The sequence below is a fragment of the Nannobrachium achirus genome (genome assembly GCF_963921795.1).
Source record: "Nannobrachium achirus genome assembly, chromosome: 11".
NCBI lineage: Eukaryota > Metazoa > Chordata > Actinopteri > Myctophiformes > Myctophidae > Nannobrachium > Nannobrachium achirus.
This window is the reverse complement of record NC_137820.1, coordinates 58,640,284-58,660,352: the sequence shown is the minus strand read 5'-3', so window position 1 is coordinate 58,660,352 and position 20,069 is coordinate 58,640,284. Positions and strand designations below refer to the sequence as shown.

The following is a 20,069-nucleotide window of genomic DNA, read 5'->3' as shown; positions in this document are numbered from 1 at the left end:
TACATATTTTACATGTCTAGAAAGCGGACATTCGCGTGGTAGGCTTTTACTAGGCTAAAATGAATTATTTGATTAAATGTGTGTCCTTCGCACAATCGCACCATAGTGTCATGTAGTAAACAAACCGTACTAGACTGCCGTAAGAAGATGCTGCTTCTCCTCCTCGTCATAACTTGACTCTCGAGAAGCTTTTTGGTAAGAGCTCTTTGCCAAGAACATTGAAAATGCATAAAAAATTACTGCATGTCCCGTCTCTCTCTCTCTCTCTCTCTCTCTCTCTCTCTAGTGTGTGTGTGGATTACTGAGTGACATGCACATCGTAGCATGAAAACGTATGCCATGATTTTGTGAATGTATTCTTGCTGCACCAATAATATTTGTGTCCTTGTATGTTTCTCCCTTAAAAATGCATAACAAAGCCTAGGTGATAGCTCTTCACCCTGTACTATGATAGAGCTTTTATGTGGACATAAATAAATGGTGTGTGTGTGTGTGTGTGTGTGTGTGTGTGTGTGTGTGTGTGTGTGTGTGTGTGTGTGTGTGTGTGTGTGTGTGTGTGTGTGTGTGTGTGTGTGTCTTTCCTATTCACTTATGATGCCAAATTGAAAAGCTCCAATGGAAAATGGGAAATCAAGCCGTGTCTCTCGGCCACAGAGGATCAGTGAATCATCCAAGGTACGTGTTGGAAGAAAGGTCTGACAATGTGTTTAAGTTTGCAGTGGTTGTAAAGATTCATTTAAAACAGACACTTGAGATAGGCATATTTACAGTAAGTATTGAATGGTCAAAAATAAAATCTAAACTAACTTGAAAGTTGATATTTACATTAAAATAAAGAAGCATTAGTGCTTAGTATTTCAAGTTGTTGTGCTGCACCTGCTGCTGGAAGAACTTACAAGATATGTCCTCATTGCACAAAACATATCACTAATCCTAATTAAAGGTTGACCCATGAGTCATGACATTAACCACTGTAAGATAAAGCAGTGGTTCTCAATCTTTTCAGGCCGCAACCCCCAAAATAATCATATTTGAACTGGGGACCCCCCCCCCCCTGCATAAGCACTTGGAATTGTAGGAGTTGGCATTACATTTAGTTTGACTCGATCTATTCCATTGTGTTGAAATGCGTGGCGTTGTGAGCATGCAGATCTGCCATTTTCACAATTTCTGCCTCTAATATTTGACCAATGTTTGACCAGAGGCACTTAAAAGGTCTTTAAAGTCCTTACATTTTCACTTTAGAAATGTGCAGATACCCAGTATACACTTTTACTGTAATTTGGCCTGTTTTACTGTTGAGTGAGAAAACAATGTTAACATTTAGCTAAACATCTGGGGACCCCCCAATGTAATTTTGGGACCCCTGTGGGGGTCCCGACCCACAGGTTGAGATAACAGTCTGCTGTGTTGTTGTGGCAGGTGTTTCGTCATTTGGAGCAGTCCACGGTGCTGTTACAGGGTCTTGACGAGCAGCGGCAGCATGGCCAGCTGTGTGATGTGGTGCTGGTCGCTGACGAGCAGCGTCTCCCGGCTCACCGTGCTCTCCTGGCTGTTTCCAGCTCTTACTTTCATGCCATGTTCACCCTAGGCATGAGGGAGGAACGTCAGACAGAGGTGTGTGTGTGTGTGTGTGTGTGTGTGTGTGTGTGTGTGTGTGTGTGTGTGTGTGTGTGTGTGTGTGTGTGTGTGTGTGTGTGTGTGTGTGTGTGTGTGTGTGTGTGTGTGTGTGTGTGTGTGTGTGTGTGAGCTGTCTACCTGTCTGTCTCCCTGTAAGAGCTGTCTGAAGACTCACCTCTTCAGGCTCCAGCACTTAGCGTAACTTTTACCTACCCTCAGTGACCATACAGGCTTATGAAAATGCAAACATATAATTTAATAGCTTCGATGTACAGATTATTGATGTTTTTAATTTTATTGATTTTGTCCTTGGTTTACTTCCTTTTTAAGATTACTACTTCTATGCATTTGATGTATTTCCTAGTGCTGTTCTTGCTTACTGTAAATTGCTCTGGATTGTCTCCCTGTCTTTCTTTCTCTTATATAACTGGCTCATCATGTCTTCTAAATCTCTTGCTATTACCTTCTCTCTAGGTGGAGCTGCTTGGGACATCATACATTGGCCTGAAGGCTGTGGTGGACTTCCTTTACAGTGGAGAACTGCCTCTGGATGGAGGGAACATTGACTATGTTCTGGAGACTGCTCACCTGCTACAGGTAAGGAAGCCATCTTTTGGCTGTTGTCTGCTAGAATGTATTGGAAATGTATGTTTTCTGAAAACAAGTACTACGTCATGCGAGGCCTTGGCCAATGAAATGCAGAACTAACGTTTGTAGCATATATTTGTAATTGGGCTGCGAATCTTTGGGTATCCCACAATTCGATTCAGAATCGATTCTTGGTGTCACGATTCACGATTTTTTTTTTCTTCGATTCTTTCAAATCCAAACGATTCGAATTCAGAAACGATTATTTTCCGATATAAAAAAACATTCTCGAATGATTCTCTATTCAATTCATATCAGGATCTACTCCAGTCTGCTGGCATGAAAGCAGAGTACATTTACGCAGCTTTTATAATTGTGAAAGTTTTATCAACTAATTGCAATAATGTAAACAAACAAAGGTAAATCCAAGACAACATGTTTGATTTATTCATGCTTGTACACATTCTTTTAACTTGTACAAACACAACATAATATCTAATAAATTATCGATTTTTGGAAAATGAGAATCGATTCTGAATCTTATCATGTTAGAAACACGATTCGAATTCAAATCGATTTTTTCCTGCACCCCTAATTTGTTACACGTTTGTGATCGGATTTGGCCAATCCAAACACAAAGAAATCTTGACGGGCAAATCACAATGTATTTGCAGAATGTTAAATTAGAATCATACCTATGATGTTTTACACCTCTCCTTTAGGTGTGGCAAGTGGTGGACTTCTGTTGCCAGTATCTGGAGACAGAAGTAAATGAGGACAACTACCTCTACCTCCAGGAACTGGCTCTCCTTTACAGTTTGGAACGACTTGATGCTTTCATTGACCACTTTGTCCTTCAACGTTTTGCTACGCTCTCATTTACACCAGACTTCCTTCGAGACATCCCTATATCGAAGCTCACCTCCTACCTCTCCAGTGGTCAGGTACTGTTTTATGTCAACATCATGGTTTACAGGCAAATAGCTTAGGATAGTGAATATCAACCACTCGTCGTCATAACTGGGGGACGTCCCCACCTACTCAGTCTACTCTAGAACCTAGAGTCTCTAGAGCAGGGGTTCCCAAACTCTTTTGTCTCAGGGCACCCCATAAATATTATTTTAATCCGAGGCACCCCTACATTATAATTTTCACTCCCAGCACCTTATATTTATAGCATATCGTCGTTGTCGGGTTGAAACCTTGTATGTCCAAAACCGTTCGTTTTGTATCATCTATAAAATGTACAAAACTAGTGAAAACAGCAGATCTTCAAGCACACAACTTGTAGATCGGCTGTGCTTGTAGATCGGCTGTTTTCACTAGTTTTGTCCGACAGAGGTTTCTGCCTGACAGTGACGATATTTTAGTGATTATGTTGCGAGGAAAACGAGATAACAGCCATTTTTTTAAATAACTTTGTACTTCAAGTTTGAAATGATACTAAATATTTTTTCAAGTGTAAATAAATTCAAAATATTATCAAATTATCTCACGGCACCCCTGGACTGCCGTCGCGGCACCCCAGGGTGCCCCGTCACCCACTTTGAAAACCCCTGCTCTAGAGTCCTGTGTTTACCACCAATGATAAACACCCACACTGGTCATTGCCAACCCTCGATGACCACACAGACTTATGCCAAGGCAAAAATGTAATCATTTTTATATAGAGGGTATTCGCGTGACATCATCATCATCATACCCGGAACTTATGTGGGAACGCCTACTGAGTGGCAAAAAATGACATTCTGGCCTTGACAGCCCATAACATCCAAACAGAAAAGTCCTATCTGATTGCACGTTAAACTCAATATGCCACTCACTTTGCCACTCGATTTGCCATTGACCTTATGCATGCGCATACCCTCTATTGACCGACTTGCCTGTTATTGTGATAAAGGATATTCCCGACCATCATAGGAGAGCCTTTTTATCACTCATGTCTTGGTCAGCCTGCCGACAGAAAGTCTTCAAATCAAGGAGACAGCGTAATAGTTATGATCTGTTAAATCACATTAGGTACAGCATGAGAGTGAGCAGGCCTTGCTCCAGGCATCTCTTCAGTGGCTGAGCCAGTCTCCTGACCGCGCAGCCCAAGCCAGGCATCTCCTGGCCCACATCCGCTTCCCTCTGATGCCAGTGGAGGACCTGGCTGACCGCATACTGCCTGCAGTGAGGGCCCTGTTGCCAGGGGAGGCCGGCTGTGAGGCCCTGGTGGACGAGGCATTGGGATACCATACCAGGCCCAGCGCGCAGCCCCTGTTACAAACCAAACGCACCACTCTGAGAGGCGGAGTGGAACGACTGCTGCTGGTTGGAGGGGAGGTAAATCTAATTCTCCATTATGATTTTTTTCCCCCTTCCTTTTAACCCATTCAGAACGGGTACACAATTTGTGTTTCATTATTTTATGCTTTAACTATTGAAAAATAGCAGATATACAAGCTCACAGCGCGGCACCGAGTGCCGCGCTGCGAGCTTGCTATTTTTGAAGAATCGTGAAAATTAGAATTTTGACCCGATTCTATAAGTGTCTCTTGAATCCTTCTAAGGTTTTTAAAAAAAAAACTATATTTCTATGTCAGCAATCTGGCCAGCCATCGTCAAAGAAAAGGTCCTTATCACTCAACTGGAGCTCAGTTAGTCTGTTCTTTAGAGACTACCATGTCAGTGGTTCTCAAACTTTTTCATGTGAAGTACCCCCAAAATTATATGTATTTGGCCACGGACCCCCATCTCAAAATATTTAGTTCCAGGGACCACCCAGAAGCAAAATTTGAGTTATAAACGTTCGCTTTGAAAATACATATATTCAAAGATTTGCACACATTTTCACGACTTTTTTCCAAAAATAGCAGATCTACAAGCTCGCAGCGCAGCACTCGGTGCCGCGCTGTGAGCTTGTATATCTGCTATTTTTCACTGGTTAAAGCATTCAATAATCCTAGGCCTAAATGGGTTAAATAAAGGAAGGTGTGTGGAGAAAAAGGATACCTTAACGGACACAAATGTGTCAGCAGCGTCACCATAAGTGACCGTTGCAGAGAGTGTCAAATCAAATGCTGTGTTCCTGATGTATCCTTAATTTAAAGGTTTCTGAGCGAGGAGAGGAGCTGACCTCAAACGTGTGCTGGCTGGACGGCGACACCGGAACCTGGGAGGTGGAGACACATCTGCCCGCAGAGCGGAGCCACCACTGCCTGGCTGTACTGGGGGGGTTCATCTACACTGCTGGAGGAAGCTCCTCCAGGGACAATGGGGGGAACGCGGCCTGTAACCTCCTATACAGATATGACCCACGCCACAACCAGTGGACCAAGGTACTGGGACTAAGGAGACAGCGGGAACGGTGCTCCCGCTAAATAGAAAACAAATGCGTGTTCATCGTAGTAGCCGTCCCAAAGATCCATTTATAGTAGGATATCTGTACTAAACTGCATCATAGTACCCTTTGGCTCAACTTGTAATGTTCAGGAGAGGCAGTCGACCCAGAATTGCTACAGGAACACTGTGTGCCTGTTATTATCAGAGGTTTAAATCACCAGCCTTCCTCTCTCTAAAGCAGGGGTCTTCAACAGGGGGTCCTCAGAGTTACTACAGGGGGGCCGCCAAATATTTGTGATTTTAAATGAACAACTCGAACCATCGCACCCCTATTCTGAGGAAAAAATTGCCAGATCCAAAAATAGCAGATCTACAAGCTCACAACGCCTCGCTCTGTGAGGCGTTGAGGGCTTGTAGATCGTCTATTTTTGGCAAATACTGTAGGTTTGGTGTAGCGGTAAAAAAGAGCAGACCAAGTACAGAGTGAAAGGTCAAGTTAACTAAAAACACAAATCCAACATAGACAGTGCTGTCAAACAAGTCTATGTTTCTATCTATGAAATAGATGAAAATCTGCATCACACATTTATACAAAATGTAGAGGGGTCCCTGCTTCATCTCTCTCTCAGGGGTCCTTGGCCTGAAAACGTTGAAGACCCCTGCTCTAAAACATCTTTTCTTTAAAGCAAGAGCTCTGACCGATCGCATGTTGTGCTTCCAGTGTGCTCCAATGAACGAGAGGCGCGTGGACTTCTACTTGGGGTCGATGGGGGAGTGTCTGATCGCTGTGGGGGGGAGGAACGACAGCGGGGCTCTGTCCTCGGTCGAGGTGTATTATCCAGCTGAGGACTGCTGGTCCTACGTTGCAGGACTGCCCAGGTACAAACCATTGACGGTATAAGAATACTTTTTTGCAAGATAAACTGGAGAATGAATGGAAAGATTTCCATAATAAAGCATGGTGGGAATGATCAGTAGGCTGTCCTGAATAATGATGCACTTTTGGGTTGAAATGGTCTAGCTCGGGCACCCGGTAGCTCAACTGGTAGACTGCCTACCATGTCAAGGCTATGTCTCATGTCATCCCCTTCGTCTCTCCTGCTTTTCCTGTCTCTACTCACTGTCCGAATCAAAATAATAAAGATCAACAAACAAACAGATTTTCATGTGGGAATGATTAGCAGGCTTTCCTGAAGAGTTGATTTTAAGTTTTGGATTCAAGGTCACAGTTATTTGTTGTCTTCCTTTGCCAGGTTCACCTATGGCCATGCTGGGACTATCCACCATGGTGTGGTCTACATTTCTGGCGGTCATGACTACCAGATTGGACCGTACCGCCGAGATGTCTTGAGCTATGACCCGTCGCGGGGCAACGACATTTGGACGGAGCGCACGTCCATGTCTGTGTCCAGGGGCTGGCACTGCATGGCCTCCCTAAAGCATCTCATCTACGCCATCGGTGGCAGCGATGACACCGAGGACTCTTTGGAACGCTTCGACATACTGGAAGTGGAAGCCTTCGACCCACACACCGAGCAGTGGACCCGCGTGGTGCCGCTGCTGCAGCCCAACAGCGAGGCGGGGGTGGCGGTCTGGGCGGGGAGGATATATGTTCTGGGTGGCTACAGCTGGGAGAACATGGTGTTCTCCAGGGCCACACAGGTGTACGACCCTGACAAGCGGCAGTGGGCCAAGGGACCGGACCTGCCCAAATGCGTTGCCGGGGCATCGGCCTGCGTGTGCTGCGTGAGGCCCGTGCCACAGTCACCTAATCCTGACCGAAAGAAGATGGGACACAGGGGGAAAGGAAGGCCGTGTCACACTTCAAGACAATGATATAGGAATTTTCTCTCTTGGTTCGGTAAAGCTAGTCTGGACATGGACAGGAAAAGTGTTTAACTTATTGTGTTAATTTGGATCTGTAAAGGACATTGTGTGGCTTTGTGTTCTAACACAAATCAATAAAATAAAGAGATGTGATTTTACTTTGGTTATAAAAATGTCTAAACTCCCCATCCTATCATTATGTTACACACTGAAGCATAAGCTATGTTAAGCCCACTGCCACTGTAACCAACCATGGTGTCAAAATGCACAGTGATTTGAATTGGATAAACACTGTGGACAAAATGTGCCTTCTTCCAGCTAAGGCTTTTATCTAAGGTTGTTTCGGTGATTTTGAATGGGTTATATTATACATGTCTTTATTACAACCCGCCTTAACTATTGCAATGCCCTTTGTTAGTGGTAGTCACACCTCCGTGTCACACCTACAGTTGGTCTAAAATGCTTGGTCTTGCCTGCTTGGGCACCGAAATATGAACGAAATAAAAATAAAATAAACAAAAATTAAAATAAATCAATTCACAGGAGGCACTGGATCCCTGTACATTTTAGGATTTATTTTAGATATTGTTTTTTTTAATGGGCCAGCATTCATCTCACCATCTTAAAACACTGGTCAAGGTCACTAAGATCAGCTGAGTTGTCGTCCCCAAAAATGCTGAAGAACAGGGGAGTTGTAACCCCACAAAAAACCATGGAACGAGGTGTCCATGTCAAGCTTGCACAGATCTTAAATTAAAACACATTTTTACTCTTGGCTTTTTAACATTTTGAGAGTTGTAATTACAGTATGTTTCTTGACCTACAGTCTTGTTGTGCTTTTGGTTAACAGTTTATTTTTTATGTGCTATACATCTGTATTGGGGTTTGTCAAGACTCTCACACAGTAAGTAACTGATCTGTAACCAGAGTTTTCGTTAAGGGTCATCCAGCAATGCTTCATTTTCATGTTTGTATAGAAAAATATTTAATATGTACTTTGATGTGATCAGTATCGTTCATGTATTTTGATGTGCTCAGTATTTTTTTAAACGTTTCAAAGCTACCATTTGATGCGTCTTTTTTAAGTTTTAGTAAATGCAATCAGAGCAACATTTTCATGTTTGTATAGAAAAATATTTAATATGTACTTTGATGTGATCAGTATCGTTCATGTATTTTGATGTGCTCAGTATTTTTTTAAACGTTTCAAAGCTACCATTTGATGCGTCTTTTTTAAGTTTTAGTAAATGCAATCAGAGCAACAGCTTTGCGCTGTTCACAATGTATTGTAAAATGTATTTTATTCATGACACAGGAAGATGATTTCTCAACAAAAGGGGGAAGTTACAGTTTAGACATTTACATACAGTAGCCTATTTTTCCATTTTAATTACATTTAGCTACACATTCACAAAACTGCAGTTAGATGCAGTTATTCACACAGACGTCATACTCTTATTTTCATTATCATATTTCAAGTTTGTTTGTATTTAGGCGTTCCATTTCAGGTAAACAACTCCTTGGTGGAATACAGTGTGAGTGAGGTTGTAAAACCAGCTATGCCAAACCTTGATGTTGATGTTTACAGTGCAAGCAGGTAGATTCAGATATTCCCTCTGACTGATCTTCATTCATCCTGAGCAGCAGTTTGTTATTTCCTGTAGGGCTTCTCTCTCTCTCCCTCTTTCTACTGCCTCATTCAAACGGATAGTATGGATGAGACTTCAGTCTATAAAACAGACATGGCATTAGTCTGGTAGAGAGCATACTTATAATGACCATTAGAGAGGACTAATTGACACATTTCACAATTTGATGTGCTGGTACACAGTACAATCATTTAACCAATTTAGAACGGGTACACATTATTGTGTATCATTATTTTATGCTTTAACTATTGAAAAATAGCAGATATACAAGCTCACAGCGCGGCACCGAGTGCCACGCTGCGAGCTTGTAGATCTGCTATTTTTGAAAAATCATGAAAATTCGAATTTTGACCCGATTCTATAAGTGTCTCTTGAATCCTTCTAAGATTTTTTGAAAAACCTATGTTTCTATGTGTCAGCAATCTGGCTAGCCATCGTCAAAGAAAAGGTGTTTTTCACTTAACTGGAGCTCAGTTAGTCTGTTCTTGAGACTATATGTCAGTGGTTCTCAAACCTTTTCATGTGAAGGACCCCCAAAATGATATTTATTTGGCCACGGACCCCCATCTCAAAATATCTAGTTCCAGGGACCACCCAGAAGCAACATTTGAGTTACAAACGTTCGCTTTGAAAATACATATATTCAAAGATTTGCACACATTCTCACAACTTTTTCAAAAATAGCAGATCTACAAGCTCGCAGCGTGGCACTCGGTGCCGCGATGTGAGCTTGTATATCTGCTATTTTTCACTGGTTAAAGCATTCAATAATTCTAGGCCTAAATTGAATTAGACTCTGAAAGTCAAATAAAAAAATAAAACCCACACACTCATTATGCTCCAATACAATTTATTCAACAACATTCTGAGCCTAGGTTCCTCACCAGGTCAAAAAAGCAGACAAGCCTAGGCTCAGAATAACGTAGAATAAATTGTGTTGAAGCATAATGCAGGCTTTTTATGATCGTTTTTTAAATAAAATGATCGGTCACTCAATCACAAACAGCCAGGGCTTTGTGTGGTCTTCTTACCCATTGAGGATGCAGGCCTTCCATCCCCGGTTCAGGACTCTCATTGCCTTCATGTCATCTTCAGTCAGACTGAAGTCAAAGATCTGCACACAAGAACATTTTGGCTTTACCACAACATCTGACATGGAGTTTAACAGGGACATCAACAAGGCTGTTTTCACTGTTGAGAATGTGTTGGGCCTATATGCATGCACAATGCATGATACTGCCATTTAGGAACCATTATTACTGTATGTTTTATTTTATTTAATCAATACATCAGTTACGACTGTGATATTAGTCTACAGAGTCTCTCATTCAGCAACTGAGAATACTATGACAAGTTGATGCATTTAACCCCACTTAGATCTGTGACCTTTAACTGACAATTCACATGTACATACAGTGTCACAGAGCTGGCAGCTTCTGACTGAGCAGCGAGTTTCATTGCAAAGTCTATGAAGACAAGCTTTCCCACTGTGTTGGGACTATGGGAGTACTTCTGCTGCGTTCTACCATTAATGCAGAGAAGACGTGGACATGATTTTAGATGTGTCTGACTGTATGTCTCTCTCTCTTCATAGACAGATTTCTCAGCCTTTGTAGGTTGTCACGTGAGAAAAAAAAAACATGATTTTGGCTATTACTGAAAATGACTTTCATTTGCCCTAATGTTCATTAAAAACATTTTTAAATGATCATTAGGGCAAATGAAATGAATGTTAAAAAAAGCCAAAGGTTTAAGCTCTCAAATGTTTATTTTCATTCGTGGCAGAGGCTGAGAAATACCTGTACATTTCTTCTGTGAACTTTGAAAATTCTGTTTCAGAGGTCATTGACGGTACAAAATCGGCTAGGTTTTAGAATGTTGTGTTTTTTTATCGGCCTTGTGTTGTTGGCTGGGGGGTTTTGCTTTTATTTAATTGTCAATAGAAAATGTGCTCGATCAAAGTACGAAGCACACAGATCAGATAAAGGAGTTGTTTTTCAAACTGAATTTGATGTGAATGAACTCTGTTGTACATCTACAACAGCACGTAGGCCATGTAGGACGGTGTGGCACAATGCCTGGTTTGTGGTTACTTGTCAACTTGGCCTTTATTTTGGGACATACTGTACTTCTTTCAGGAGAATTAGGTGAAACCCTGCTGTATGAGTGTAGGACATAAGAAATCACATAACAACAACAGTGCTGACTGAATCTACAAAGTGGCAAAGAGATAATGAGAGAGGTTGAAAACAGAGTAGAGAGAACAAAACTAAAATGCACTGAGGGTAAGAAGAAGTGAGAGCCTCGTCACCTTGGTGTTTTCAAGGATGTGATGAGGTTTGTCACTCTTGGGGATGACAGAAATACCCTGCTGCACATGGTACCTCAGTAACACCTGATAAAATAGCACAACAGTGACAGTCATTGCTAAAACCACCCACCCACACACACTCATTATGCACAATGTCCCATTTCAAGTTTCCAAATATATTAAAAGTTACTTAAACCAGTGAAAAACACGCGCGCGCGCACACACACACACACACACACACACACACACACACACACACACACACACACACACACACACACACACACACACACACACACACACACACACACACACACACACACACACACACACACACACACACACACACACACACACACCTGTGCAGGGCTTCGTCTATGTTTCTTGGCTATGTCTCCTATGACTGGGTCCTCCAGGAGCTTCTCTGGGTCAGCGTCTCCTCTGTGACTACAGGACACAGGCAGGCAGACAGCATACTATTAGTCATACTGGGATTCGTCATTCACACAGCTCCGATGGGAAAGCTGCTTCAGCATACTGGACTGTACTAGTGCACGCCCACGGGTCCCGGTCCCATCCACCAAGGGGTCCAAACGAACCGTTATGGTATGGATCTGTGACTCTGGAGAGTGTACAAGTAGAAGTGTGGAACCATTTTGCATCTCTCCCTTATGGATCCAACACTCTCAGAGTTAAATAAAACACAGAAGGTAGCATTTTGAAGTGTAGAATCTATTCTACACTGTAGATCCATTTGTACACTCTCAGAGTTACAGACCCGTAAGGGTCCATTTGGAACCCTGGTCGGTCCCGGACCAGACGTTGAGAAACAGTGTACTGGTGTACTGTACTTAAAACGTATTCACCTGACTGCAACTTTGCCGCATATTAAAAAGTAAAATACATAAAAAGCAGAAATGTGTCAGTCAGCCAACATCTGTGCAGCGGCCTAACCCACTCTCCTGTGAATTTTATTTGGGTACCTCTGTATCAAACTCAACCTTCAAGTGCAACCATGGACAGTTTAACCACCAGCATCCGTATTGTGGGGAAAGCGTTGTCAGCAACGCTTTCCCCACAATAGATGATCGACAAGCTCACGACGTAAAGCAACGCAACGTTGTGAGCTTGTCGAGCTGCTATTTTCAGTGAATGTGAAAGAAAGGATAAGATGGCTAGGGTTTGGGGCTGATTTAAAGGAGGTTTAACACTGCCATGGGGGCATCGGTAAGAATGCAGAGGTATGAAGAGGAGATCCGAGGTGATGGTTTTATCATCATGTTATGGTTTTTATTACCGTAAAAACCAATACATTACAGCATCACAAACAACTCACGTCAGTGACGCATAACATGCTCGACTCAGGCCATGACTCTCTCAGGTAGGCGTTTACTCTTCGGCTGCTGAACTAGGACTGAGACAGTTTATATAGGCAGTCCGATTAGGGCTGAGTGGGGTGCAGGTGTGGTGAATGAGTGAGATCAGGTGAGGGGTGGAGCTGATCATGATGATGGGCCAGGGGGCGGGGTTGCTGTCCTTTTGTACAGAATGATTTCCCCACAAAAAAACGATTGTTGCTATTGATCAATCCACCGTTCTTCCTGTTCAAACTGCCCTACATCCGCAAAAACCTACAAACCTTATTTCAGAAAGTTAAATGAAAAGCAGTATCCAGGTACAAAGATCAAGAGAGAGATATAGTGTGTGCCAGCGGCTACGTCATTGTAGTCCTTAGCGGCCATTTCTTGGGTAAAAACACAGGTGTTTCAATTGTTTGATTGCATAGAACTAATGCTATAGTCTAATCAGAACACCTGTGTAAGGCCGTGTTTGCCCAAGAAATGGCCGCTCTTATTTGGCACACCCTATATTGTCTGACTATACTAATCGTCAGTGTAAGGGAGGTTATACTGCAGGCTGACTCACAGTTCTGGGGGTCTTGCTGGGGACCCAAAGGGGCTGTAGGCGGTGAGGGCGATGTTCTTGGATTTGCAGAAATCTATCAGCTCAGTCTGCGTCAAGTAGGGATGAAGCTCCACCTTAAAGTGTGTGACATCAAACAACATGTAAGAATGCATGTCGAATTTGAGTCTAAAGTCTAAAGTTTTGTTATTTCCTCACCAATGGTTTAACCACATGACCCTGGTGTCCCTATTTTTTGAGAATTGTTGCATGGATATTTTTACAATTTGCCATGCAATAAAAATGGGGCTTAAGTGGTTTCCTGTTCTACCACCCGTACCCCGGGATGAACCCGGGTCTCCTGCACAAGTGCTGAAATTCTTACCACTGAGCCTGCCTGCTTGCTCTGGGGAGAACCAGACACAAACCTAGACACAGGATCTAAATGTCTCAGTTGAAGAGCAGGGAAACCAAATACAACCACCCTAATTGGATAAGTTATATCGTTTTAATACAAAATTCTCTTATTCTTACTTTTATGAAAATATGATTTTATTCTCTATAGCATAGCAAGTTGGAAAGTTGATATTTCATCTGCACAACATGTATGGGTATACAATAAGGTGAGCAATATGCGTGGAAAAACACCATGCTTTCAACTGAAGTCATTTTACAGTACAGTACATGAGCACCTTGAGGCTTGTCCACTTCATATGCTGTACAGAATAATCCCCCCTTAATGCACCCCCTTTTGCCTCATAACAGATTACACCCTGTCAGTGTCAGAGTGGCTTAGAATGCTTATTAACAGTACAGGTAGCACAGTCAAAGGTTATGCTAAAAGGATAACACAAAAAGCCCCGGAGGCTCATTTCCATTGTGGTCCTTTTGTACTCAATTCATCAGTAAATACATAAAATGTAGACAACACAATACAAATATGCTCAGGGCGACAAGTGACCCCTGGCGAGGTCGCGCCATGTCGGACCAGTTACCCATATACTGTATGGGAGTTTGGCTAGAGAGTCCAGCTCCTTTATGTCATGTACCTGATTGACTGCAGGGGGGACTTTGGACAGAGCCAGAAGTCTCTCCAGCTGCAGGATAGTGAAGTTGGACACGCCGATGCTCTTCACTTTGCCTGTGGCCTGCAGGGCCTCCATCCCCTGCAACACACACAACACACAGCCAGTCCACAACTCAAACACTTTAAGGGCCTTTAGCCTGATCTGTTCAGTATGATTATGGTGGTATTTAATCTTTTGATCATATTATGTTGTATTAACAAAGTGTATTAACCCAAAACAAACCCCCAATGAGGAAAGTGCTTGTTCATGGATCTCGTAAATCTTGTTAAATTAGGCTACAGGCAGAACGAAACTCCTCCCACCGACTAATGTGAAAAGTGTAATACGTGCCTAATCTGCATATGAAAATTAAAATGAGTAATTGCGAGGGAGAGAGAGAGGGGGGGGGGGGGGGGGAATAGAATAGAATAGAATAGAATTGCAAATACTGTATATAAAAGCAGAGAGCGAGAGAGAGAGGGAGGGAAAGAGAGATTAAGAGACAGTGAGAGAGAGACAGAGAGAGAACATTCTAGATCAACAGAGCCAGGAATGATGATTGAAAGATCAGAACAACCAATAGACAGAAAGATAACACTGATGGTTGGTGATAGTATGATGTTCTTTCTTACCCTCCACACATCCAGATAGTCAATGTCAGAAGAGAGCATCTCTCCATCTTTCACTGGGAAGAGCTCATCTCCCACTTTCTAGAGAGACATTTTGTAAAATGGTTGATATCACAGGTCAAGAAAAGATCTCAGGTTGGTATAAGTTTAAATGAGCCAATATTTCCACCTACGTAAAAGTAAAACTAAATACTAACACTAAATGCTTTATGTCTAGTTTGTATATGGGCAATTTGTCTTAAATATGTGGTCTTGATAGAAAGATTGCCTAATTTTTATCAATAGATCCAACCTTAAGGCCAACTGGGAAGTGCACCAGATACAGGTCCAGGTAGTCCAACTGCAGGTCTTTCAGGGACTTGTCCAGGCAGCGAGGGATGTCCTCTGGTGCATGATGGGTCTGGTGCAGCTGGAGGGAGTGCGGGGACAGCAGGGGAAATAAGATAAAGATAGGAAATGCATTGAATGTGAGGTTCTAATATAAACTAGAAGTACGACACAGTGTGGGCTTGCTCGTTAAGAAATAATAAAAAAAATAATAACTAAAATAAAAACTCTTAAAGTCTTAATCAAATACATTGTTGATTTTCCTTCATTTCTTATGTTTGCCAACGTGACTATATTCTGCAGCGTGCTAACTGTCATGTGAAGCTCAACCAATACTCCAACTAACACCTCTCCCAGATGTTTTCCCGCCAATTGCACCTCATTGGCTAAGGGCCCTGCCTTTGTACTATCTGCGGCGGACCTTGGTAATAATAAATATTCAAGATAACATAGTGTTCGCGCCTTCCAGGCGAGCCCACAACTAGAAATGTGCAATTCTGAGAAATTTCAAGTGTGGTTGCCTGTATATTGTGATGTCACGTCAATTTAGGCTTGACCAATCCTCAAATCCATTACATTGTCCAATCAGAAAAGGGACAGAAAAAGTCCTTTGAACTCAATGGACTTTTAGGGTTTGGGGGTTACTCTAGATTAAATAATAAAACTGGAAAAGAACTTGTCTGGTTACCCTGTAGGCCAGTGGTTCTCAACCTTTTCAGGCCGCGACCCCCAAAATAATCATATTTTAACTGGGTACCCCCACCCAGACGAGCACTAAAAGTTGAGGCATTACATTTTGTATAACATGCCGGTTCTATTGTGAAAATGCCCCCAACGCCACTGCTGTAGGCAACCACACTAATGATGGAGAATGTCATCCTAAATGGGTCATGTCAGTCATTCCACACAAGTCACACATAGCATAATGAGGGATACATTTTCATCTTCCCCCATATAAAGCGTCTTTGGGCACTTAGAAAAGCACTATATACTGTAAATCTGTGATATTTATATTTACTATATCCTGGCCTCTAATCCGTGTCTCTCCAGTTCACCTCTCACCTTACTCACGATGAACATGTCCTGGCGCCTGATGATGCCCTGCTTCATCTTGGCACGCAGGGCCTTGCCAATGTCCTCCTCGTTGCGGTAGCAGTAGGCCGTATCTATGTGGCGGTACCCTGCTGCAATGGCCGTCTCCACGGCCCCCTGGACCGACGTGCGGGGCAGGTGGGACGACTTAAAGTAGTTAAAAGCACACAAATAATTACATGAATGTCGCATTTGGGGGTGTCTGTCAATGGTTGGTCTCACGAGCTGTCATGATTGACCTTCATGTGAAAGGTAAGCAACAGCACAGGTGGTTAGTGGACCCACCTAGATACCGTAAGTGTGAAACCATTCTATCAAGAGGTGCATAACTGTGTGTTCGTTTTTGGCAAAAACGACTTAAACTTACTATTCTAAACTTGTGTTTGCAATACAATAGTGCAGTTAAAGGAGTAGTTCACCCCCAAAATGACTTGTTTTCTATTGATTACTCCCGCCATGGAGACTTGAGTTCAATAATATCTTTTTGGTATCTGTCGCATTCCTAAGACAATAATTTGATTATAATACATTTACCCCCATTGATCCTGGATGGGGACCCAAATTGGGTCCCCACTCCCCATCCAGAATCAATTTGGGTAAATGTACTATAATAAAATCTTTGTGTCTTAGGAACAAAAGTATGTTTGTGTGTGAACTACTCCTTAGTATAAGTATACTTATCATATATTTTCTCATTGTTTCAGGGCAAGACAAAGAAACAAGAAAATTAAAGAGAGAGAGGGAGAGAGGGAGAGAGAGAGAGGGAGAGAATAAGAGAGGGTGGGAGGAAGAGAGAGAGCATGAAAGACAAACAGACAGGCAGACAGACAGGCAGACAGACAGACAGACAGACAGACAGACAGACAGACAGACAGACAGACAGACAGACAGACAGACAGACAGACTTCTAGAGCAGGTGGGATAAAGCAGTGTTGTCCAGGGTAGGCTATACCTTCCATGTCCCCAGACCCAGTATGGGCATGCGTGTGCCGTCATTCAGCTCTATGGTCCTGGCCACCTGTGCGTCCTCCTCCATGACGTGTGTTTACTCAAAGTCAGACCTTCGAGCAACAGACATGAGACCTTCAGGAGTTTTCACAAGCACACTTTGCACACAAGCACACACCCATGCACACACACTCTTTCTTTCTCTCTCTCTCTCTCTCTCTCTCTCTCTCTCTCTCTCTCTCTCTCTCTCTCTCTCAGGCCTTTCCTGTTCCCCTTTTCTAGTACTCTCAAGCTTGCACTGTCAGAGTCTCTGAGTCAGGGTTTTCCCTTCCTCTATTTCCTCTATCTGTTTTATATATCCCTTCTTTATCTCTCTAGTTTCTTCCTTTCTTTCTCTGTCTCTCTGTCTGTCTCTCATTCTCTCTCTCTCGTTCCCCTTCTCCCTTCTTCCTTATCAGGTGAGTAGTTAATCATTGGACCATGCAAGAAGTACTTCACCCCCATGGACTGTTTATGTGTATGTTCAGTGACTGACAACAATAGTGGGATGGGGGAGGATATTGTAAAGGTCACCTTTCTCATAGGGGCAGCAACGGACACATGCATAATGTCAGGTATACATGTCAGGTAAATTATAAACTATGTTATAAACAACGTTGTGTTGCATTCTGTAGCCTTTCTTCCTGGAATGCGTTCCACTTCTTGAACAACAGGTGGTGATATAGTATCACCAGTGGTGTGGTGGAGAGTATAAGTGCACACCTTTCTTAGGGCTGACTTAAATCTTCATTTCACTAGGTAAAACTCACACTTTCTAAAACAGTTATTTTATTTAGAGAATGGAAATGGTTTGTGTGGTGGCAGCCATGGTCATTGCGGTGTGGTAGGTCCGGCGGTATTGGGTGAGTGGGATATGGGAGTTCAGGGGCCTGGGATTGTGCAAAGTCTGGGAGTCCAGGGCAGGGGCGTCACTAGGGGGGGGGGGGGGGGGGGGGAAGTGGGACTGAGTTACTAACGAACATTCGTAACAAAAATGTTGCTTCTGTTTTTTCAAAATTGTAGATCTGCTATTTTTCAATAGTTAAAGCACTAAATAATGTGTAATAATGTGTTCCCAGTCTAAATGGGTTAACCCCCCCCCCCCCTATGAAGAACATTCATGGAGTGCCCGCAGTGAATCCTTGTACCCAGGGCCCAGAATTTGGCATCCAGCTAGCCGGGTGAATGCAGCTGGCCAGGATGTCTACAGCAGGGGTCAACAACCTTTTTGAAATGAAGTGCCATGTTTTTATTTTCTAGATAGTCAGTGTGCCATGTCATTGTCAACATCAATTTGAATGACACCCCATCAAAGAGTCCGACATATTTTGATTGTCAGGACATTGTTATAATGATAATTTTCGGCAAATTAGGTGACTTAATTTAATTGACCAGGTTTTAAAACAATATTTGATTTTAAAACTAGAAGCAGTGCTCTTCCGAGCACAGGTCTCCACCAGGCCACACAAATCAGCCTGTTATAGCGCCACCATGAGGCTGATTTAAAAAATGTGGGGCAGAGGTTCTGAATTAGCATCCAGGGAGTGTGTGTGCTCAGTTTGGCAGCGATCGGGCCAACGGCGCCGGAGATTAGCTGGTAACAACCAGGCCACACAAATCGGCCTGTTATAGCGCCACCATGAGGCTGATTTGAAAAATGTGGGGCAGAAGTTCTAGATTGGCATCCAGGGAGTGTGTGTGCTCAGTTTGGCAGCGATCGGGCCAACGGTGACTGAGATTAGCTGCTCACAAACTGCGAGGACGCACGGACGCACGCACGCACGGACGGACGGACGGACGCACGGACGGACGGACGGACGGACGGACGGAGGGGAAAACATACTCTCCCTCAGCCTTCGGCTGGTGGAGACAATAAAAACCCCCTCTCACACTTCAGCCAGTGTGCCAGTGATCACCCTCGCCTGTGCCAATGTTGGCACCAATGCCTAAGGTTGCCTAACCCTCGTCTACAGAAAAGAGTTGGTGATAGGGCAGTGCATGGGAGCTTAGACTGTTGAGCAGGGTGATTTAAGACAGACAAACTTCAGGTAGGAGCAGACATTTATTCATTTTTGGACTGTACATTTTTAAGTAAAACTACATTTACATCGATTTCACCAGTTTTCATAACTTCTAATCCTTACCCCAACTGTTGAACATAGAGATAAACCAGTTACGGCCACTAGAGGGATCATTGACCTGGTGACAAAACCTGGCAACTTATGTATTATTGTACAGTATGTATTTCCAACAATGTGAATGGCTGGAGTGAGTGAGTGAGTGAGTGAGTGAGTGAGTGAGTGAGTGAGTGAGCGAGCGACCTAGAGGCCACTGGTCCCCATAAGGTTGAGAAACACTGAGAAACACCAAAATAATCATATTTGAACTGGGGACCCCCCACCCTGACGAGCACTAAGAGTTGAGGCATTACATTTTGTATAACAAGGTTCTATTGTGAAAATAGCAGATCTGCAGAATCAGGTGAGCATGTAGATCGGCTATTTTCACAATTTCTGACTAATTATTTGACAATTTGGCATATGTTTAATTTGTCATTTTAGAGGTATTAAAAGGTCCTTAAATTGTCACTTTAGAAATGTGCATATACCCTCCATACACTTAAATATCATGTTGGTTTGTTTACTTTTGTGAGAGAAAACAATGTTACACATTACGTTAATCATCTGGGGACCCCCCAAAATAATTTGGGGACCCCGCCTTTGGGTCCCGACCCACAGGTTGAGAA

The 20,069-nt window shown here is 43.0% G+C and overlaps 2 protein-coding genes across 5 annotated transcripts; one reads left to right on the top strand and one right to left on the bottom strand.

Annotated features, from left to right (window-relative positions):
• The first annotated feature begins 53 nt into the window (after positions 1-53).
• klhl36 (kelch-like family member 36) lies at positions 54-8,461 on the top strand. Its single transcript, XM_080736598.1, has 9 exons — positions 54-195; positions 611-675; positions 1,423-1,617; positions 2,095-2,217; positions 2,931-3,152; positions 4,228-4,533; positions 5,301-5,528; positions 6,254-6,411; positions 6,786-8,461. The coding sequence occupies exons 2-9, from the start codon at positions 616-618 to the stop codon at positions 7,366-7,368; spliced, it is 1,875 nt and encodes a 624-aa protein (XP_080592724.1). The 5' UTR covers positions 54-195; positions 611-615; the 3' UTR covers positions 7,369-8,461.
• LOC308293931 (aldo-keto reductase family 1 member B1) lies at positions 764-17,701 on the bottom strand. 4 transcript variants are annotated; one of them, XR_013962500.1, is made up of 11 exons: positions 17,289-17,701; positions 16,307-16,483; positions 15,210-15,326; positions 14,921-14,998; positions 14,271-14,387; positions 13,246-13,358; positions 11,679-11,766; positions 11,320-11,403; positions 10,040-10,122; positions 8,928-9,088; positions 764-1,587 (listed from the first exon to the last, which is right to left on the bottom strand). XR_013962500.1 is itself a non-coding variant. In XM_080736599.1 (10 exons), exons 1-10 carry the CDS (start codon positions 17,370-17,372, stop codon positions 9,055-9,057), a joined length of 975 nt encoding a protein of 324 aa, XP_080592725.1. In that variant the 5' UTR covers positions 17,373-17,701; the 3' UTR covers positions 8,645-9,054. The 4 variants fall into 4 exon arrangements, 1 of the variants encoding a protein (XP_080592725.1); XR_013962501.1 differs by lacking the exon at positions 764-1,587 and adding an exon at positions 3,596-4,210; XR_013962502.1 differs by lacking the exon at positions 764-1,587 and adding an exon at positions 7,215-7,306.
• Between the last annotated feature and the right edge of the window lie 2,368 nt (positions 17,702-20,069).

Coding starts and splice junctions, on each gene's coding strand:
- klhl36 (XM_080736598.1), top strand. CDS start 616: ATGGAAAATGGGAAATCAAGCCGTGTCTCTCGGCCACAGAGGATCAGT. Junction 1,618..2,094: donor GGGAGGAACGTCAGACAGAG/GTGTGTGTGTGT, acceptor CCTTCTCTCTAG/GTGGAGCTGCTTGGGACATC. Junction 4,534..5,300: donor TGCTGCTGGTTGGAGGGGAG/GTAAATCTAATT, acceptor CTTAATTTAAAG/GTTTCTGAGCGAGGAGAGGA.
- LOC308293931 (XM_080736599.1), bottom strand. CDS start 17,372: ATGGAGGAGGACGCACAGGTGGCCAGGACCATAGAGCTGAATGACGGC. Junction 16,484..17,288: donor TGGGTCTGGGGACATGGAAG/GTATAGCCTACC, acceptor AACTACTTTAAG/TCGTCCCACCTGCCCCGCAC. Junction 13,359..14,270: donor TCCCCCCTGCAGTCAATCAG/GTACATGACATA, acceptor ACACACTTTAAG/GTGGAGCTTCATCCCTACTT.